At 43.5% G+C, this 22721-nt stretch overlaps 1 protein-coding gene across 23 annotated transcripts in view; it reads right to left on the bottom strand.

The window, feature by feature from the left end:
* Window positions 1-2088: 2088 nt before the first annotated feature.
* The window catches only part of KIAA1217 (KIAA1217 ortholog), a 440669-nt gene continuing 420036 nt past the window's right edge, over window positions 2089-22721 (bottom strand). For 12 of the 23 annotated variants that reach the window (XM_043883233.1, XM_043883224.1, XM_043883227.1 and 9 more), the window contains 8 exons: window positions 22544-22707; window positions 21703-21864; window positions 11108-11227; window positions 7347-7382; window positions 7119-7196; window positions 5408-7006; window positions 4771-4893; window positions 2089-4058 (listed from right to left, as the gene is read on the bottom strand). In XM_043883233.1, the coding sequence (XP_043739168.1) occupies window positions 3564-4058; window positions 4771-4893; window positions 5408-7006; window positions 7119-7196; window positions 7347-7382; window positions 11108-11227; window positions 21703-21864; window positions 22544-22707 (2777 nt within the window). In that variant the 3' untranslated portion in view covers window positions 2089-3563. Of the gene's footprint in view, window positions 4894-5407; window positions 7007-7118; window positions 7197-7346; window positions 7383-11107; window positions 11228-21702; window positions 21865-22543; window positions 22708-22721 lie in introns of all 23 variants that reach the window. The other 11 variants (XM_043883226.1, XM_043883229.1, XM_043883232.1 and 8 more) reach the window with 8 other exon arrangements.

The raw sequence follows: 22721 nt of genomic DNA, 5'->3' as shown, positions 1-22721 counted from the left end.
TGCAAAGAACTGACTCATTTGAAAAGACTGTGATGCTGGGAAAGACTGAAGGCAGGAGGAGAAGGGGATGACAGAGGATGAGACAGTTGGATGGCATCACCGACGTGGTGGACATGAGTTTGAGTAGGCTCTGGGAGTTGGTGATGGACAGGGAGGCCTGGCGTGCTGCAGTCCATGGGGTCGCAAAGAGTCGGACATGACTGAGCCACTGAACTGAGTGAGAGTCTGTTACTAGTGGTTTAACAAAATCTGAGAGCTCACCCTACCTGACATCATTCCCTCAGTTAAAGGAACCAAGGTGCCCTTTTGTGAAGGGAGCTCTGGGCACCTGGGTTCAATCCCTTCAGGTATGGTAGTTTCCCCTCCAACTTCCTGAGCAGGCAGCCTTCATTACATTGGCTGATGCTGACCTTCACCTGTGCATCCTGGCTAGGGCTCCGGGAAGTCTGACGTTCCAACTGGAAACTGTGTTTAGCGGCTCACAAAGAATTCTCAGCTTGTCCATGCACAAGAGCAAATAAGCTGACATGAACAGCTAGTTTGTGTATATATTTTCAATATACATTGTAACATATACATTATAATTTATATAACTTAGTTGTTGAGATTATGGGACATGATTAAAATGTTGGAGGTCTTTATACTTAAAAAGTATAAGATAATGACTTTCTTTTCTATTGCTTTAATTTTGTATCTATATGAGACGATGGATGTTCACTAAACTTATTTCTTTTTAATTTATAAAAAATTTTATTGAAGTTGATTTACAATATTGTGTTAATTTCTGTTGTACAGCAAAGTGACTCAGTTACACATATACATACATCTTCTTTTTCTTACCCTTTTCCATGATGGTTTGTCATAGGATATTGCATGTAGTTCCCTGTGCTATACAGGAGGACCTTGCTGATGGTCCTGTATATAACAGCATGCCTCTGCTGAGCCCAAGCCCCCCATTCATCCCTCCCCCTTGGCAACCGCAAGCCTGTTCTGTGTCTGAGTCTGTTTTTTCATAGGTATGTTCATTCCTGTTACATTTCAGATGCCACATATATGTGATGTACATGGTATTTGTGTTTCACTTAGTGTGGGGTCTCTAGGTCTACCCCTGTTGCTGCAAATGACATTATTTCATTCCTTCTGATGACTGAGTGATGCTGCACTGTGCACATGTGCCACGTCTTCTCGATTCTGTCAGTGCACATTTAGGTCGCTTCCATGCCTTGGCTTTTGTCAGTAGTGCTGCTATGAACATAGGGGTGAGTGTATCTTTGCAAATTATAATTTTATCTGGGTATGTGCCCAGGAGTGGGGTTGTTGGATCTTATGATAATTCTATTTTTAGTTTTCGGAGGAAACACTGTACTGTGTTGCATATTGGCTGCACCAGTGTACATTCCCACCAACAGTGTAAGAGGGGGTTCCCTTTTCTCCACACTCTCTCCAGCATTTGTTATTTGTAGACTTCTTAGTGATGGCCATTCTGACCATGGTGAGGTGGTATGTCATTGTAGTTTTGATTTGCATTTCTCTAATTATTATTGATGTTGAGCATCTTTCCATGTGCCTCTTGGTCATCTGTATGTCGTCTCTGGACACTAAATCTAGTGTGGTCATCATCTCATGACATATGTGAGTCAGATCAGCACACTGCACACCTCATGCAGCAATATGCATATTGTGCCAGTTGCGTTGCCTTAAAAGTGGACAAAAAAGATACCTGCCCTGAGTGCACCATGAAACATGTGATTACAATGACTACTTAGTAGAGATGTACTAACAGTTCTGGTGAAGGCATCCCAGCTCAGTAAACCTAAAGTCTGAGAACATTAATAATCAGGTGCTAAAGCAATAGTAACATTTGTATTTAGCACCAAACCAAGTTAAATATTGGGGGTGGAGGGTCAAAAAATAATGATAAGCAAGTCCCTGAGACGTCTTGTAGTCAGTTCATAATCTTGGTATTATTTTCACTAGTTTTTCTGCTGATATTTAAAATGAATACATAATAGGGTAACGTTAGTGAGAATATTTCCCTCTAGACCAGTGATCTCATTTAAAATTGAGAACTCAAAAAAACCAAAATCTTAGTGATAAAGGCATTTTATTTCTACTTTACTTCTACTGGAGATGAAGAAGCAAAAGTTAGTAAGAGTCCATCTAGGAAAGGAGGGTGGTAGACACTCTATCTGGTTTGCTTGCTGTCAGCTAACCCTTGCTAAGCCACGAAGAAGGTCGGAGGTTTCATGGGAAGGCACTATATTTGTAATGAATTTCTCAGAAACTCACCATGCACTGCCCCAGAGCTTTCATAAAACCCATCTGCATCTGGTTACATGTTTTCTTATCATGCCCTCAAAGCCAAAAGCATTTAACTTGGTAACAGTTATGTTTGTTCTTTGACTAGGAAGTAGTTATAGGGACGAGGTACAAAAAATAGTAAGCATGCAGCCCTTTATTTAGTTTTGCAAAGTCTCTGCTTATAGTTCTGTATATTACATGACTGTGTTATACAAATACACTTATTTACAAAAACACTCTAGCTGTGCAAACTTGTTGCTTTTTAAAAATGTCCGGGAAGTCCCATTTCTGCCCATCCCAAGATAGATGTTTAAAGCATGCATAAAAATGAACTTTGGTGTGGGAAAACTACTCTATGTGCTGTCACATACAGTATTTTTGGTGTCTATTTATATATTTACAAAAATTGATCAGTTTACAGAACCGTACAGAAGTGTACATTTTAAAATCCACAATGCAGTAGTGTGGGTTACCAGGTCTCAGAAAACAAAGGGAGGATTTAGATACTGCAAAGAAAACAACTAGAGAATCCCAACATGTTGAAAAGAAAGAAAAGCAGAACTAGCTTGCTTGGGCTGGCAAATTATTATACATAATTTTTATGGCAGTGCAGTAGGGTTGATAATTGCCTTCTACATGTGCCTCTGTGTCGGCTTGTGTAGAAGTTCATTGGCTTCTTGTCTAGCACGCTACTTTCAAATGTACAATGCTATAGTATCAAAATGTTTTGGCAAAAAAGATCTCGAAAGGAACCATGAAGTTTTGACAAAAATAGAAATCTGTAATAAAGCTAAATAACACTAAAATAAAAGGAAATATAATAGTATCTGTTTTACAATTTGTATAGTCACACTTGTGTATTTCTCTGTTCACTTCTAGTCTCCGTAATGAAAAATATTTTTATACAAAACATACTAAAATTCTGGAATCATACATGTTTTACATGCTTAATACATTTTTTATTTTCCTGTCTCACACACACCCTTCTCTCTCGCCATACTCTCCTTTTTGGTAACACATGCTTGCTTCATTTAACAGGTACTGAATAGAGACAGTCAACACTATGTAATTAGAACAGCAACAAAGTAAAAAAAAAAAATAAGCTTTACTGAAGTCTATTAATCCAGTATTTAGCACATACTTTGCATTAAGCCTCAAAGTACAGCAATATGTTACATTCTCTTGTGAAAACAGTAAGACTGTTAAAAAAATTTTTTTTTTCTTAAATGTAACTCCAACTTGTGTTTAATTGGATTTGGCCTTTAAGAGGTTTCCTTTGCTGTGGATGGGGTGGCTTTGCTTGAACTTCCGTTCTGTGCCTTGTAGCTGGTGAGGCTAGGAGTGTGGCTGCTCCTGATGCTCTTTGCACCTTGACTCAGTGAAGTGGGGGAGGCAGGGGAGGGCGGGGAGGAGGAGAAGGAAGGAGGGGCTGCTCGGCCATTTTGAGTCTGCAGTGAGAATGACAGATGGTGACCTTTACCTGTATGAGCGGGGCTCTGAAACTTTAAGGAGCCATTAGAGACAGAGGGGATCAGGGAGGCGGAGGGAGCAGGTCGTCCTGTTTGGGGGCTGAGAGGGTTAGAAGGAACCGATGGTTTAGTAGCAGGCGGATTAGGGAGGTTAGGGCCGTCACCACTAGAAGAAGGCAGAGAACCGCTTTTCCCAGAGCTGGGAGAAAGGGCTGGAATCTTAGAAGCAGGTAAGGAGGGGAAAGTAGGCTTACAGTCCCCACCAGCTTTCTTAGCACTTCCATTAGCCTGCAAACAAAGATGGCGGGAGACAGTTTGTCAGAAAGCTGGTAACACCATCAGTCCACAGGCTCTGGCAACACAGCCCTTCTGAGGATCATTAAATCAAAGACACCAAACCAAACTTAAACCAGTTCAAGGCCTGAGCTAAGTCTTGTCATGCTGTACTGGGCCTGGTAGAAACCCCCCAAGTGCCGGGCAGAGGATGTACAGAACAGGGAAGAAGGAAGAAGAGCACTTGGAGAACAGGCACATCATTCTCCTACCATCTCTGGGTTCGGGGGGCGGCGGGGGGCATGCGGGGGCTGTTACTGGGGTGGGGGTGGGGCATCATGATGGTTAATGGGCCTCTAGTACGATGCAGTCCACACACACATTAGTACTGGTGACTTTCAGGGCAGCCTTTTCTCTCGGTTTTCCCTAGGTGTTCTGATGAACCACTACACTCCCCCAAGGAAAGCCACCTGGCCTGCCACCTTGTTTTTACAGGTCAACTTTGGAGTCACACAGTGAAAGATGTTTTATTGCGAGCATGCAAAAGCGTGGTGAGAAGTTCAACAAAGGCTTTGAGACTCTCTCTTCATGCCCCCGAATCCAGGATGTCTAGATAAACCATATCTTAACAAAGAAAAAATGCAATATTTGGTATAAACTAAGTCAGTGACTTGCTTCTCTTAAGTGCAAGAGTGTCCATCCAAAAGTGGGTTTAAGGTAAAACTACCTGGCGGTATTGGCGGGGATCCTGCAGTTTGGACTGCTTGCCAGGTTTGTCCAGGCTTCCGGGTCTGTTCTTGGAACTCATGGGGACTGGCATCCTGCTCGTCTGAGGGGTCCCGCTGGAGCCCTGTGGGGAGGAGCGGCAAGAGGGGGGAGAGAAAGGATGGTGTGAGTGGGTCATCCGAGGCCACCCCACTGTGTGCAGAGAAGCTCAACGTGAGAAGCCACAGCCCTACATGCAGGACAGATCTAGGAGACGGACATCAGGAGACACCACTGGGGTTAATTCGGAGAATCAAACAAGGAAACTGCCCCACTACTGATCAAACGGATTTTAATGTGAGTATCAGAGCAATCACTTCAACGGCAAATAGCTGGCCCAGCATCCTTGGGGTTTTCCCAACACCAGTCAGCAACAGAGGTAAAAACAGAAATCGATTAGCTGTTAGACACCTAGCTGTTGTTGTTCTGAAGGCGAGGGAAGAAGTGTGAGAGAAAGGGGTCATGGTGAACAGACAACAAAACACAACGAGCCACCTGAAAGGAAGCGAGTCAATCACAAGACACCCTTTGCTAATGGTGATTATGGCAGGTTTAAGAAAGCAGCTGGCTCTTTTCATTTTTCCATCAGACCAAGATACCTTACGTGAAGCTGAAGGTATAGATGAGGGGGGCTCTAAGGCAGTGGATGCTTCATCCAGGACTAGCAAGGACGGGGGACCGGCCTCCTGGGCCGTGTGGGATGAACTTGCAACAGAATCTCTGTGGGAAGAACACGAGGTCTCAACTAGGGCTTTGGGACTCATCTCACTGATGGTATTTTCCAGCTGTTTGATGGTCTGCTCCAGGCTGTCCAACGTTCTGTAGGTATTTTTTCTGATTTCATCAGTTCTCGAAACCGGAGCAGTGCTCTCCAGGTTGGGATGCTCTAGTCTCCTGAGCAAGCTTTTAGGGGCGTCTTCAGATGGAGACCTACTGATCTCGAATCGCTTGGCTTCCTTGTGCTGCTTCAGCGTGCCATCCTCCTCCTCCTCTTCGTAGACCACCACCTGTAACGTCTTCTTCCCAGTCTTGGTGCCTGTGCGAATGGCTTGCGTGAGAGCCGCAAGCTGCTTCTTTGGGAATTTGAACTTGAACTTTTTCTTGGGGCTTTCAAACTGGTCATCGGTCACGTCACCCTGGCTTTCTGAGCTTGGAGAATCGGTTGCGTTGAACTTGATCTGCTCAGTTTTATTCACTTCCTGTCCTCCTGACACTCCTGTCTCCACTGAAAGGAAGTGTGGCTGCAATTTACTCTTAGCCTCCTGCCCTGCTCGAGGGCTGCCCAAAGCCCCCTCCTTAGGAAACTTTTGGGGAGTGTCATTCTGGACTGCAGGGTCTCCAGTCTCCTCCTCTTCCTCTTCCTCTATCTTTTCTTCCCTCATCATTCTCTCCAGTTCCTCGTCACACTCCTCAAATATGGTTGAAAGTCTCTTGTATGCAGCCCGGATGTCCATGGGTTCATCAAAGATGATGATCACGGGTTTCTTGTCCAGGCACACCACAGGTTCTTCACTTTCAGTGCCTTCCTGCTGGGATATCGTCTCTTTTTTTGCGTCAATGTTGACCGTCTGTACATCTTCCCCCTGTCGGCTCACTATATCGTGGACCTCCCCGCTGGAGAGAACTTGGACTGCAGTTTTGGTGATCATGAAGGCAATGTTGTCGGTTGCCTTCTCCTCGCTGGGAGAACTTGGTGTGGACTCCCCTTCCTCACTAGGGGTCGTGTTAGCATGCTTAGCTCCCTTTGGTCTTAGGACAACTTGGCCAAATTCTGTCATGGGAACTTCTTGGTCTTGAGTTTTGACATCACGAGTCGTCAATTCGGTTGATCTGGTGGGAGAGGGAAGGTGACCCTTCTCTGAATCTTCTTGTCCTTGCTGACTCACCCCCTTTGTCTTCCCATAATTCATCTTCTGATTCTCAGCGTCAGATGCAGGGCACTGCAGCCCGGAGATTTTAGGTCCTTTGTTGATTTCATATTCGAATGAACTAACGCCAGAGAAACTAGAATTGACCTTAGACACATTTTTCTGGGAATGGTTTTTACTGTCTCTAAGTAAACTCTTAGTGGAGAGGGAACTTTCCTTCATTGAGATGTCAGTTTTGTATTCTGCTGTTCTTGCTGCATCAGAAATACTATTTTCCATTCCTCTTTCCCACTTAGGATGGTCACTAGGTGTGAGAGCCCCTGGGGTAACCTGAGAGGAAGAGTGGAGGGGGGAAACCACACAGAGTGATCAGAAATGGATCTGCAGAGGAAGGGAATCAATCTGCATGGTATCAGTTGGAACACATATCTGGTGAACTCACCTTCCGGGATTCCACTGGGGGGCCATTTTCATATTCAACATCAGATTTCCGTACGTCTTCATGGAAAAATTCCAAATTCTGGTAGAATAGTGTAGGACACGTTACTCCACAAAACCACACCCCCGCCCCCAAAGTGGACTACAACTAGAGTGTTCCTTTAATTACACTTCCAAAACATGCGGGCCAAGCACGTCTGTTACACACCAGTCCAAGCCTACAGCTGTTTACCTTGGGTTGCTTGGTTCTCCAACTTCCAAAAATGCCCTGTGTTTGCACAAGATGAAAATCTCAATTAGCAAAATGCTTCAAGGATTTCAAATGTTGGTAGGGGGAGCAGTTAAGAGAATATAAAGGAACTGATTCTGGACCAGCACGTCCTCTTTTCACCATCTGACTGTGAGCTTAGCCGACTCTAAAACCAGAGGATTGGGGTGGCGTTGTAGAAAGCACAATATATCAGCAGGCAGATTTTGATTCTGGCTCGGATCTGCCACTTAACTGTTATTTTAGGCAAGTCATCTCACTTCCCTGGGCCTCAGGTTTCTTGCTTATAAACCAAGGAACTAGACCAGGAAAGTTTCCACATCTCTGCCAGATGGTTATTTCAGTCTTAGCTATGCTTCTTGTATGGGGATCATCTATAAGGGCTCTGCATTGGTTGGATGTGGTACTTTGAGATTAAAAAATAAACGCCAAAACCATTATTTTTCCCGGTCAAATCATAGCTTTGAAAACATACTTGTAGTTTGTACTTGCACTTGCCAAGCAAAGTGTCAAAATAACCTTCAAACTAATCATAGCCAAGATGATCAAATCCCTATTCAGAGTGACAGTGCCTCCAAAATGTCATCTATACACTTAGAAAACAGATACTTGAGGCTGAAGTGGTGACTGTGCCGTCATGATTCAGCTTTGAGACGCTGGGTGCTCTGATTTAGAGGGAGATGTGTCTGAGGTTCCCACCAAGATTCAGAGGGTAAGAGCCCAGTGGAGAGGACCGGGTGTGGAGAACGCGCTGCCTGGGGGGAGCCTCGGGCCCCGTCCACAGCCCTGACACCAGCCCCGCCTTGTCACTTCCAGGGCCATGCTGGCCCTTCTTCTGGCTGCAGAAGCCCAAGAGGAAGAGGTGGTCAGAGCAGACTGGGACATGACCCCAAGAAGGCGGCTGGGTTTAAAGCAATGACAACATAACGAAGCACAAGAGCCCAGGCCCCACCAGGGACAGCCTCGATCAACCCTACTGCCCAGCCGGAAAAGGAGAGTGTCTGTACACATCCAAGGAGTAACAGAGAAACGACAAAGTCAGTGTTAATCACGTGGAAATACGGCAGAGGGTCCGAAGCGCGGCAGCCATCAAACACCTCCCGTTTAACCTCTCCTCATCCCCATCGGGCCCCAGACAGGTTCAGTGAGGGTCAGCTGCTACAGTGTAACAGTATCTCTTGTGGGATTTAAAATTCAGATTTTAAATTTAGATGTAAAATGTTCTAAGAAGAAAAATAAATGAGGTTTTGTCTTAAGATTTCAACTCCAAAGAGGGAGTCAGCATAGTCTGCTAGGACCTGAGTGTGAATATACCCAGAGGAGGAGCTGGCATGTGCAGGGCTGCTGTTCTGCTGACCCCATTTACTGGGGGGTTAGGACTGGCATCTGTTCTGATTGGTCAGTCCACGTCATACCCAGTGAAATATTTCAAATGCCACCCAGAAATATATGTATTTTAAAACAGATCTAGCAGCAAGAATGTATCTGCTTCGTCAAAGGAAAATGACTCTCCTCTGATGGAAAGTCACTAAGGTAAAGATGTCAAGTGTAGGTTTCACATGACCTAGCGTTTTTGGTGCCGGGCTAGAAAAATGAAGGCAGGGATCAAAGCAAGTGAATTAACTTTATCAAGGGTAACTTATTCACAGTTGTCATGTAATCTCACAATGATAACTTAGTCTCAGATAGTCAAGACTCTGCATGAAATGTAATTAAGTCTCATGAATGTATCTGTTTTGGGACTCTGAGATTTGACTGTTCAGACAACTGGTGAAGCAGAGGTAATAAGCATTTGGACAAGAAACCAAAATTAGAAACATAAGTTATACAAGTAAGTACTAGGCTAGCACTTCACAATAGAGGAGAAGAATTTTAAGAAACATTTGATTTATGGAAGAGAAGATGAATAGCCCAGGAAGAGGTTAATAATGACAACAATTTGGGGACAGTTCTGACAGTCATGGTTATTATGAAGGAGATAAGTCTACTCAACATGATTATCCAGAAAAAGCACCTGTAATTAAACCTAGTGTTTAATGGCCTGGTGTTGGACAATCAGTATAGACTTGCTCTGTATTTGATGGACCCTTGATTGAGATCTATGTGATTGATGGGATATGGATTTCTAATTGTAGGGCAAGAAACCCCATGCAGCATTTTAGCAAATTAGAATATTTCTACAGTGAGATGATGAGTTTCTGGAGGGATCCTCAAGAAGCTCCTGGTTAGTATTTTAGAAGAAACAGTCACACTGGTTCAAGTGCAGCACGTAACTCAGGACACACCAGAGCCTTCTATAAGGCCACAGAAGGAAATTGCTCAGACTGAAGAAGCAACGTATTTCCATTGTGACTGTCACACATTCAATTCATACTAATAGGAGATTTTCTTCATGAGAAAGGTAAATCAACAATAATCTCCCCTGGTGCATAGAGATCCCCCTATCACCTGGTTAACAGTTTCATTTGCCAAATACGTGGCAGGGGGAGTTGACATGAGGCTCTGGGATGGCTGGCAGCTATAAGCCAGCATCTGCATCTCTTGAAGGATTGTGCTTGAATAGCCCTCTGGTTTTGTGATCCTGTATCTTTTCACTGAACTTACTTATCCCTGGACCGAGGTACCTACATGAAGTAGCTACTGGCTCTATGTTATGGCTGATTTCTTTGACTTTACTTAAAGGAAGCTAGAAGCTTTGAATTCTAAGATACGAGTTCCTGGCAGAAGATGTTAAGACTTTTTACCCTGAAACTAAGAGGCTTCATTCATAGAAGATGACTGTTTCCAAAAATCACCAAAGCTCCAGATTCAATTTACAGAGTTGAAGTTTAGACATTCAGGTTAATCTCCTTTCCTTAAAGTCCGTAGAGGAAAGGACTTTAAGCTAAGCCACGAGGGGCTTCCTTGATGACTCAGCTGGTAAAGAATCTGCCTGCAGTGTAGGAGACCTGGGTTTGATCCCTGGGTTGGGAAGATTCCATGGAGAAGGGAACAGCTACCCTCTCTGGTATTCTGGCCTGGAGAATTCCATGGACTGTGTAGTCCATGGGGTCGCAAAGAGTAGGACATGACTGAGTGACTTTCACTTTCTTTAAATAAGTCCTTATGTCATGACAGTGACCTTGTTTCAGAGCCTAGTTATCTCTTTGGAAACTTTGAGAATGACACAATGTATAGCAGCACTAAAGTGATACTGAGCTTGTTGACTTGGAAGGTGCACCTTGAGAATCTGTAGTAGTAACAAAAACTCGGGCATCCTCAAACATGTGTGAACGTCTCCATGGATACACCTGTGGATGGCAGGTCAACAATTTTGCTGTGCATTTTCTTCCTGGAATCTAAAGCTTTTGCTTACTTTCAATGTAGACATCTTTGGTCCAGAAGACACGTTAAAAAATTAGAAAAAGTGCTACCTGCTTCATGTTTCCGTTTTTTTTCTCTTAAGAGTTCTAGAGAATCTAGATGATGTCTTATCTTTGGTTTGGGGAGAAAAGGCCTAACTCTGCATCTACGGTTGTGTGCCGTGCGCAGAACACAGCATCCACTCTGGAAACCCGAACCAGAGGTCTCTAGTGAGCCCCAAGCTGTGTCTCCGTTAGTTTAGGGGGTGGGGGAAAGGTGAGGAAAAGAGAACGCACAGAAGCTCAAGCACAGAGCGATGTTAGTGTCAGAGCCAGGAAAGAAGGACGGTCCACGGGGTGGCCAACGTGTAACTGCCACGTTACCTTCTTCTCCTTGGGTGGGGCGGTGGCCCCCGGCCTAGTGTCTTTAACGTGGCTGTCAGCCCGGGACTGCTCAGCGTGACTGTTTGAATTTACATCCATAAAGGAACACTTCTGGAATGCCTAAGGAATTAAAATACTGAGGTTAACAAGGATGGAGTGCAGTGAGGCGGTCAGAGGGAACAGCTGGGAATCCAGAGGACTTCCCGGTTGAGACCCCAGCCTGGTCCTGCATGTGGGACACGCTGGGGCTAGGGAGTCGGTGCCCTGAAAACCAGCTCCCCAGCTGACCTCGGGTCAGCAAAGCCCTTATTTTTGGGGCCAAGATGAAATGGACAGAGCCTTTGAAATCCTTTAATTCTGTCTGGGTGAACCTGATTTGTACTTAGTAGGGCTAAGTTTGAAAGAGTTTTGACCCTTAAAAATGCTGACTGTGTAAACGAATTAAGAAGCTATCCTTCCAGTTTCCAGTATATTTTTGCCAGTTTTATTGAGATGAAAGGGCACAAGATACTGTAAATTTTTAAACCTTAAAATGGAAGTCATCTTTAACAGTTCACTGTTTGCAGTAGCAACATACTCCCATGCTCTGGACTGTTCTGCTGTAGAATAAAGTGAATTTTGAGCAGCCTGGGAGCAACCAGAACCCCACAGACTTGTCTCTGAAAACTAATGACTGTAGTTACAGGAGTGGAGGGAAACTCTAGTGAACAGAGTGAGGGCAGCCAGCTTTCAGAGAGAAAGCATCAACTGTGTCTAGGGCAGAAAGGGAGCGACAACACATACGATGGTAAGAGCAGGAGAGTAACCCAAGCAGCGACGTTCCCTGAAATTACTGGTTCAGTCAGGCTGCATGACATCCAGTTAAAAAATACCATTACCTGGGCTACGCCTGGAGAATTAAGCCAGACTCTGCACTGTAGGACTTTTTTTTTTAAGTTTTCAAATTTTTGTTTAATGGAACTAGGGTTGATTTATAATATCGTGCCAATCTCTGTTGTACAGCAAAGTGACTCGGTTATATACATAACACACGTTCTTTTTTAAAGATTCCTTTCCATTATGGTTTATCACATGATACTGAATATAGCTCCTGTGCTATGTACGAGGACCTTGTTCATCCATACTATATATCTTTATATAATAGTTTACATCTGCGAATCCCCAACTCCCAGCCCCCCCCATCCTCTCCCCTCTTGGCAACCACAGGTCTGTCCTCTGTGAGTCTGCTTCTGTTTTGAAGACAGGTTCATTTGTGCCACCTTTTAGATTCCACATACGAGTGCCATCAGATAGTATTTCTTTCTCTTCGTGGCTTGATTTAGTATGATAACCTCTAGGCCCATCCGTGTTACTACAGATGGCATTATTTCATCCTGTTTTATGGCTGAATGGTATCTATTGTATGCATGTGCCACATCTTCTTTACCCATGTATCTGTTGTGGACATGAAGGATGTTTCATGTTTTGGCTATTGTGAACTGTGCTGCTATGGACATAAGGGTGCATTTATCTTTTAAAAACTGGAGTCGAGTTGCTTTATAATGTGTTAGTTTCCACTGTACAGCAGAGTGAGTTAGCTATACGTACACACACATCCCCCTTTTGGGTTTCCTTCCCACCTGGGTCACCACAGAGCGCTGAGTGCCCCGTGTTACGCAGCAGGTTCTCGTTAGTTATCTACTTTACACACAGTAGTGTACATGTCAATCCCAGCATCCAACTCATCCCAACCGCCCTCCGTTACCCCCTGGTGTCCGTATGTTTGTTTTCTACATCTGTGTCTGTTTCTGCTTTGCAAATAGGTTCATCTGTACCATTTTTCTAGACTCCCCATATATGCATCAGTATATAATATTTGTTTTTCTCTGACTTCACTCTGAATGACAGTCTCTAGGTCTATCCATGACTCTGTAAATGGCACAGATCTGTTCCTTTTTAAGGATGAGTAATTCCACCATCATATCTTTTTGCCTTTTTATACTGTTCTGGAAGGAGGCGAAGGGGATGACAGAGGATGAGATGGTTGGATGGCATCACCAACTAGACGGACATAAGTGTGAGCAGGCTTCAGGAGTTGGTGATGGACAGGGAAGCCTGGCGTGCTGCAGTCCGTGGGGTCATGAAGAGTTGGACACGACTGAACTGAACTGAACTGCACTGCACTGAATTCCACTGTGTTGGGTTGCCCAAAAAGCTTTTTTCAGGTTTTTTGGTTTAGGAGTTATAGAAAAACCCAAATGAACCTTTTGGCAAACCCAATATAGATGGACCACATCTTTGTCCATTCTTCTGTTGATGGACATCTAGGTTGCTTCCATGTCCTGGCTATTGTAAATAGAGCTGCAGTGAACATTAGGGTGCATGTTCCTTTCAAATTATAGTCTTCTCCAGATATATGCCCAGGAGTGGGGTTGCTGGATCATATGGTAGTTCTATTTTTAGTTTTATTTTTTAAAGAAACTCTATACTGTTCATAGTGGCTGTATCAATTTACATTCCCACCACCACTGTAGGAGGGTCCCCTTCAATCCACACCCTTTCCAGGATTTACTGTTTGTAGACATTTTGATGATGACCATTCTGACCAGTGTGAGGGGACACCTCATTGTAGTTTTGATTTGCATTTCTCTAATAATTAATGATGCTGGGCATCTTTTTATGCGCCTCTTGAGCATCTATATGTCGTCTTTGGAGAAATGTCTGTTGAGGTCTTCTACCCATTTTTTTATTGGGTTGTTTATTGTTTTGGTATTGAGCTTCATGAACTGTTTATTTTGGAGATTAATCCCTTGTCAGTTGCTTTGTTTGCAAGTATTTCTCCCATTCTGAGGATTGTCTTTTCGTCTTGTTTATAGTTTCCTTTGCTGTGCAAAGTTTTTGAGTTCAATTAGTTCCCACTGTTGTTTTTGTTACTCTAGGACTTGGGTCAAAAAAGATCTTGCTGTGATTTATGTCAAAGAGTGTTCTGCCTGTGTTTTCCTCTTAAAGAGTTTTATAGTATCCAATCCATTAGAGCTCTGTCCAGTATATGCCCAGGAGTGGAATTGCTGCCTTCCACTCAGCAGTTCTATTTTTAGTGATCTGAAGAACCGCCATACTGTTTTCCAAGTGTCTGTACCAACATATATTCCCACCAGTACTGTAGGAGAGTTCCCTTTTTCCTTCACCCTCTCCAGTATTTGTTAATTGTAGACTTTTTAATGATGGCCATTCTGAATATTGTGAGATGGTATCTCATTATAGTTTTGATTTGTATTTCTCTAATAATTAGTGATGTTGATCATCTTTTCATGTGCCTCTTGGCAATCTGTATGTCTTCTTTGAAGAAATGTCTGTAAAGTCTTCTGCCCATTTTTTGATTTTTTGTTGTTGTTGTTGAGCTGTAAGAACTGTTTGTATATTTTGGAGATTAAACCCTTGTTTGTCCCATTATTTGTAAATATTTTCTGCCATCCCATAGGTTATCTTTTCATTTTTGAAAAATGGTTTCCTTTGCTTTGCAAAAGCTTGTAAGTTTGATTAGGTCCCATTTTGCTTGCTTTTGTTTTTACTTCTATACCCTTAGGAGACTGACCTAAGAAAATACTGATTTATTTATGATTTATGTTTGAGAATGTTTTGCCTATGTTCTCTTCTAGGAGTTTTATAGTGTCATAGGACTTTAACTCCTCAAATTATTCTAATGTGCAGGCAAGATTAAAGAACAGTTATTTAAATGAATAATTTCAAATAATCATCTCATATTTTCTTAATGTCAGGTACTGTCATTTGGAAATACCTGTAGACACAAAGAATAACCTGTGCCCTCCCCACATGAACTTCCCAGCACAGGTTTTAAAATACACATAGAGCTGATGCCCAGCATCTTCCCCAGCCATTCTGGCTCCCGGTCCCCTGCTTAGACACCCTGTCCTCTCTGATCCTGGAGAGGTCCCTGGCTCTGCTTACTAAGGCCGTTCGCCATCTCCACTGGGCTGTTAGACCCTGGACTTCAGAGCCAGTGGTTTTCTCCTTCTGATGCCCAGTGACATGAAGCAGGAAAGTTGTCCCACAGTTGCACTTGGGGCTGCAGCTGCTCCTTGCTTGTCCTGCCTCAGCGGGGCTGGGGGCTGCCTAACTCTGTAGAGCCTGTGGAGGCGAAGGCTCCAGTGGGGCCACTGGCTGACTTTCTAATGCAGCAGGCTAACTGATGAGGGTGGTTACCTTAGGGTTAGAGCCCTCTACTCACCACTGTCACCTGACCACCAATAACACAGCAGGAAGCTAGATACTCTGCCTTTGTGTAGCCTTCAAAGAAAGCATCCGAGCCATTTAGATATCAGTGGAGGAAAATATCCTCAAGTGCTGGAACACAGAAATTACTTCTCTTGGGGGGGCAGTGCAGGACTATTCACAAGCCTAAAAGCTTACAGCTCTTTGATTATTAGTGCTTGTTCACCTTTCACAAATTGGAATTACCTAGTGTTTTGCTTTCATTTGGATCAAAGTGGGTCATGATTTATATACCATGATTGATTGTTTATACTGTATTTGTTATTTAACATTAGCATATAACTGATTGACAATGTTCCGTTAGTTTCAGGTGTGCAGCAAAGTGATTCAGTTGTACGTATACACATATCTGGTTTTTTAATTTTTTTCCCATTTATGTTATCGTATATTGAGTAGAATTCCCTGTGCTGTACAGTAGGTCCTTGCTTATTATCTATTTTATATATAGTAATGTGTACACATTAACCCCAAACTCCTACTTTATAACCCCCACAACGTTTCCCCTTTGGTAACCCAAGTTTGTTTGCTTAGTCTGTGAGTCTGTTTCTGTTGTGTAAATAAGTCATATTTTAGGTTCAGTCATTTCAAAATCCTAAAAGATGATGCTGTGAAAGTGCTGCACTCAATATGCCAGCAAATTTGGAAAACTCAGTAGTGGCCACAGGACTGGAAAAGGTCAGTTTTCATTCCAATCCCAAAGAAAGGCAATGATGCCAAAGAATGTTCAAACTACTGCACAACTGCACTCATCTCACACACTAGCAAAGTAATGTTCAAAATTCTCCAAGCTGGGCTTCAACAGTATGTGAACTGAGAACTTCCAGGTGTTCAAGATGGATTTAGAAAAGGCAGAGGAACCAGAGATCAAATTGCCAACATCCATTGTATCATCGAAAAAGCAAGAGTTCTAGAAAAACATCTGCTTTATTGACTACGCCAAAGCCTCTGACTGTGTGGATCACAACAAACTGTGGGAAATTGTTAAAGAGCTTGGGAGTAGCAGACCACCTGACCTGCCTCCTGAGAAATCTGTATGCAGGTCAGGAAGCAACAGTGAGAACTGGATATGGAACAACAGACTGGTTCCAAATCAGGAAAGGAGTACATCAAGGCTATATGTTGTCACCCTGCTGGTTTAACTTATATGCAGAGTACATCATGAGAGACACTGGGCTGGATGAAGCACAAGCTGGAATCAAGATTGCTGGGAGAAATATCAATAACCTCAAATATGCAGATGACACCACCCTTATGGCAGAAAGTGAAGAAGAACTAAAGAGGCTCTTGATGAAAGTGAAAGAGGAGAGTGAAAAAGTTGGCTTAAAACTCAACATTCAGAAAACTTAAGATCATGGCATCTGGTCTCACCACTTTATAGCAAATAGATGGGGAAACAATGGAAACAGTGAGAGACTTTATTTTTGGAGGCTCCAAAATCACTGCAGATGGTGATTGCACCATGAAATTAAAAGATGCTTGCTCCTTGAAGAAAAGCTATGACCAACCTAGACAGCATACTAAAAAGCAGAGACATTACTTTGCCAACAAAGGTCCATCTAGTCAAAGCTATGGTTTTCCCAGTAGTCATGAATGGATGTCAGAGTTGGACTATAAAGAAAGCCAAGTGCCGAAGAATTGATGCTTTTGAACTGTGGTGTTGGAGAAGACTCTTGAGTGTCCCTTGGACTGCAAGGAGATCCAACCAGTCAGTCCTAAAGGAAATCAGTCCTGAATATTCATTGGAAAGACTGCTGCTGAAGCTGAAACTCCAACACTTTGGCCACCCGATGCAAAGAACTGACTCATTGGAAAAGACCCTGATGTTGGGAAAGACTGAAGGCCAGAGGATAAGGGAACAACAGAGGGTGGTGAGATGGTTGGATGGTATCACTGGCTCAATGGAATGAGTTTTAAGTAAGCTCCAGGAATTGCTGATGGACAGGGAAGCCTGGCGTGCTGCAGTCTATGGGGTCACAAAGAGTTGGACAAGACTGAACAACTGAACTGATATTTGTGATATCATATATTTGTCTTTCTCTGACTTATTATGATGATCTCTAGGCCCATCTGTGTGGCTGCAAAAGGCATTGTTTATTTCTTTTTGATGGCTGAGTAGTATTCTGGTGTGTGTGTGTGTGTGTATGTACCACCTATTCTTTCTTAATTTATTCCTCTGATGAACATTTAGGTTACTGCCATGTCCTGACTATTGTAAATAGTGCTGCAATGAACACTGGGGTGCATGTGTCTTTTTGAGTTACGGTTTTCTCTGGATATGCCCAGAAGTGGGATTGTTGAATCATATGTGGTACTATATTTAGTTTAAGGAACTTTCATCTGTTCTTCATAGTTGCCTGTATCAATTTACATTCCCACCAACAGTATAAGAGGGTTCCCTTTTCTTCACACCCTCTCTAGCATTTATTGGTTTATAGATTTTTGACTGGTGTGAGGTCTCTTTGACTGGTGTGAGGCAATACCTCACTGTAGTTTTGGTCTGCATTTCTCAGAAAATTAGTGATGTTGGGCATCTTTTCATGTGTTTTGGGGGCATCTGTACGTCTTTAGAGAAATGTCTATTTAGGTTTTCTGCCCATTTATTGTTTTTTTTTTTTTAATTTTTTGATGAGCTATTTGTAAATTTTGGAGATCAATCCCTTGTCAGTTGCTTTGTTTGCAAATATTTTCTCCCATTCTGAGAGATGTCTTTTCATCTTGTTTATAGTTTTCTTTGCTGTGCAAAAGCTTTTAAATTTAACTAGGTCCCACTTGTTTGTTTTTGTTTTCATTACTCTAGGTGGTGGGTCAGAAAACTTCTTGTTGTGATTTATGTCAAAGAATGTTCTTCCTAGTGTCTGACTTACATTTAGGTCTTTAATCCATTTTGAGTTTATTTTTGTGTATGGTGTTAGGGAGTATTCTAATTTCCTTCTTTTATATGCAGCTGTCCAGTTTTCCCAGCACAGATTATTGAAAAGGCTGTCTTTTCTCCATTGTATATTCTTGCTTCCTTTGTTATAGACTAGGTGACCATAGATGCATGGGTTTATCTTGGGGCTTTCTATCCTGCCTATTAATACCATATGTTTTGATCACTGTAGCTTGCAGTAGAGTCTGAAGTCAGGAAGCCTGAATCCTCCAACTCCATTTTTCTTTCTCAAGATTGCTTTGACTATTTGGGGTCTTTTGTGTTTCCACAGAAATCATAAAAAGTTTTTGTTCTCATTCTGTGAAAAATGCCATTGTTAATTTGATAGGGATTGCATTCAATTGTAGGTTGCTTTGGATAGTATATTCGTTTTCACAATATTGATTCTTCTTATCCAAGTATATGGTATATATCTCTTCATCTGTTTGTGTCATCTTTGATTTCTTTCATCAGTATCTTAGGTGGTTTTGTGAATACAGGTCTTTTACCTCCTTAGAGACTGGTTTTTTCCTAGGTATTTAATTCTTTTTGTTGCTATGGTAAATGAGATTGTTTCCTTAATTTCTCTGATATTTTTGTTGTTAATGCACAGAAATCCCTTGCATTTCTATACATTAATTTTGTAATTTGCAACTTTACCAAATTCACTGATTAGCTCTAGTAGTTTTCTGGTGGCATCGTTAGGATTTTCTATTTATAGTATCATGTCATCTGCCAATAGTGACAGTTTTACTTCTTTTTCAATTTGGATTCTTTTTATTTTTTTTCTTCTTCTATGGATGCCATGGCTAGGACTTCCAAAACTATGGTGAATAATCGTGGCAAGAGTGGACATCTTTACTTTGTTTCTGATCTTAGAGAAAATGCTTTCAGTTTTCCAACATTGAGAGTGATTTGGCTGTGGGTTTGTCATATATGGCCTTTAATACATTGAGGTAGGTTCCCTCTATGCCCACTTTGCAGAGTTTTTGTCATGTATGGGTGTTGAATTTTGTCAAAAGCTTTTTCTACATCTCTTGAGATGATCATATGGTTTTTATTCTTTGTTAATATGGGTGTATCACACTGATTGATTCCCTTTCCTCGATTGTAGTTTCCTTTCCACAGGCTCCAGGGCTATCCTTCATCTTGCTTCTGGTGTTTGCCTCTTGAGGGAGGAGGCTGATCTAAGGGGCTTGTGCAGGCTTTCCGGTGAGAGTGGCTGCTTCCTGCCCACTGGTGGGTGGAGCTGTGTCAAGGGGTGGGTGTTTAGAGGGGGCTATGGGCTCAGATGGGGCTGTGTTCCTATTGATTGTTTGGCCTGAGGTGTCCTAGCACTGGAGCCCACAGGCTGTTGAGTGGGGCCAGGTCAAAATGGTGACTGCTTGGGGAGCTCACACCTATGAGTACTTTCCAGGATGTCTGCCTCCAGTATCTCTGACCCCACAGTGACCTCACACCTCCCTAGAGACGCTCTGAGACCAGCAGGGAAGTCTGGCCCAGGCTCCTATGAAGTCACTGATTTCTCCCTGGGTTGAGAGTGTACAAGACCTGGTGTGCATCTCTAGGAGTGGAGTTTGTTTCCCTCCATCCGGTGGAGTCCTCTGACGCCAACCCTGCTGGCCTTCAAAGCCACATGCTGTGCGGGCTCCTCTGACACCAGCCCCCCAGGCTGGGGAGTTGGGTGTGGGGCTCCACACTCTCACTCCTGTGGGAGAACCTCTGCGATACAGTCATCTTCCAGTTGGTGGGTCTCTCACCTGGTAGGTACTGGATTTGATGTTATAGCAGCAGCTGTGTCCCTCCTCCCATCTTATCTTGGCTTCTTCTTTGTCTTTGGATGTAGAGTGTCTCTTATTGGTAGGTTCTAGTCCTTTTTGTTGATGGCTGTTCAGCAGTTAGTTATGGTTTTGGTGTTTTTGTGAGAGCAGATAAGCTGACATCCTTCTACTCCACTAGCTTGTCCTCTTCCCCTTCATATTTGTTATTTACTCCATAATTTGGGAGCAAATGCTATAATGAATGGCCCCAGCATCTGCCTGTGCATCTTAGGATAGGCACCAATGCCCAGCAGCCAGTAGCCTTGACCTACCAGTGTCTTGGTCAGAGGGCCCCCAGTGGATAAGGCCTCCATGCACTCAACTGTTTCATGAGTCACTAACTATAATCCATGCTTCCTATGAATGAGATTCTCTGACCAGTCTAAAAACCTGTAAGCAAACTGTTTAATGGAGGGGATGTCTCAGGCCAGTCCAAGTTTTAATGAGGCTAGACAGGGCTCATGCATGTGACAAATAAACCAGCAGCTCGGCTTTCCTTGGAAAACCCAAGCAGCTTAATGTTGGCAGTTGTTACCATGGAGAGCAGGATGGAAGAGCGAAGGTGGACATGTAGCATGGTCTGAAAGTTCTCCTGCTCCAAATGAAGAAGGCAGATCCTTGGGCTGCACAAAACCATTGGTACCTTGGCGAACATGTTCCGGAGCCCTAAAGAGGTTTGATCTGACCACCGAAGGGGCAGAAAAGTCCCACACTAATTCATGAATCAAAATGAAATAGTCTACAAATAGACTTTGGTCTAGGAATTGTGCTTTATGACTGATTAGACAAGTTCTTAGAGTGTACACCTGGCGCCGATTTACACCAAGGATCTGAATGTGGGACCAACTCTGGGTGTAGTCCTACACCCCTTCATCATTCCTACGAGTAGACTGGGTCTGCTAACAAATAAAAATCTAAAAATACAGTAACATTTCTCAAATAGACCAAAGAAAATGGGAATCAAGATCATTCTGCTTTTTGGAATACCCGAAAAGATGATGTTGACATTGACTGGGAATTCGGCATGGAGGACAGAAGGCCACATGATCCCAGGCCTGTCGTTCTAAGAATTAAAGTGGAAGAAGGGTGCCCCACTCGAAGGGGGCTTGAATCAGTCCTTAGAAAGGACTGGTATTTCTAATCCCCATCTTAACTCATTATTGACCACAAACGTAGTCATAGGTCTTTTGTTACCCAAATGGTAGTGACCTGAGATGTTTCAGTATTCACTTAACAAACTGCTGGCCATGGGCCTTAGTTTCTGCAAAAATCCCTCAGTCAATAATGTGTTAAATAAGTGCTTTTAAAATGAAGCAGAGACTGTTCACACTGGAAGGAAAGTAAATCCTACTGGCCAGAGCTAGGAAAGCTTGGAATTAATTTTTGGGCATACGCTTCCTGAGCTGTTTTATGCAATGGTCATGCCTTACACATATTCAGCGCCACCTGAGGCCCAGCCCAGAGATGCAGGTGACATGGCCCAGGTCCCACAGGGCTCTCCCCATGCCTGCTCTGGCTCATGAATCTGTGAGAGACACAGCCGGGGTCCCAGATGGGAACGGCCGGGAGCCACGGTCAGTCACCTCTCCACATACCTGAAGTTCTGCCATGATTTTGTCTCCGTCTTCTTCCTCCTCCTCCTCCTTTGCAGAAGCAGTGACAGGGGGTGGCGATGGGGCCCAGGCTGTCACCGGCTCCTCGGCCGGACACTTTGTGGCTCTAGCCTGTGGACTTGGTCCAGCATCTTCACTGCTTGCCTGTGGAAGATTTGAACCACAGTTACTGGCTTTTCACCCCCAGGTGCTGGCAAAAGGGGGGTCAGATCACAGAAGAGCATGCACTGCCTCACTGCTAGGTGCCTCGGCTTCCTAGCTCTTCAGATCAAGCTAAAAGGCTGTTTTGTCCACTCGCATGTAGTTTGGGTTTTTCCTTGCCCAAGGTGTCATTTTGGCAAATGAAGTATTAAAACTCCTTAACTTCAATGCCTTTTAGAAAGGTCCTCCTTGGAAACTGTATTTTCATTTAACATAAAAGACAAAGCTTGCCAGATTAAGTGGAAGTGAAAGCTCTCTGAACCTCTGTTGACGCCTATAACAGTGTCAGCTAATCGCAGTTACCTTTGTAAGATGATCTTTCTTGTGCTTGCCCCTCAGGCCCCCATTTTCCGTCTTAGTGTGCTTCGCTGGGGAAGTAGCTGGTGAATTGAATTTCACATAGTTGCAGCTAAAAGTCAAGTAAGGATAGGAAACTCCTGGGGCTGAGTCTATTCCAATAGTATACTGACTGACATTTTCCCATCTGTGGCGATTGCTTGGAGATCTAGTTCATTCTCTCCTGTTTGCTACCTTTTATGTTCTAAAGGAGAGCAGAGAAGACCTTGTCTAGGGACATCATCTGAACCCACAGACCAGTTCAGCAGGGCTTCACCCATCAGACCTTAGCAGTGGCGCTCTCCTTCCTGCCAGTGTAGACCACGTCGCCCGACCTCGTGGTAGTGAGCCCAGATCCTGGAAGGTAGCTCCGCCGTGGAGGTGGAGGAGGAGGTGGTGGGGACCTACCCCCTAGCTTGTCCAAGTCCAGTTCTGAATTTGGAGAGTCTTCTGGAAAACAGTGT

Source organism: Cervus elaphus, chromosome 23 (assembly GCF_910594005.1).
Source record: "Cervus elaphus chromosome 23, mCerEla1.1, whole genome shotgun sequence".
Taxonomy (NCBI): Eukaryota; Metazoa; Chordata; class Mammalia; order Artiodactyla; family Cervidae; genus Cervus; species Cervus elaphus.
This window is presented reverse-complemented; position numbering and strand designations above follow the sequence as displayed.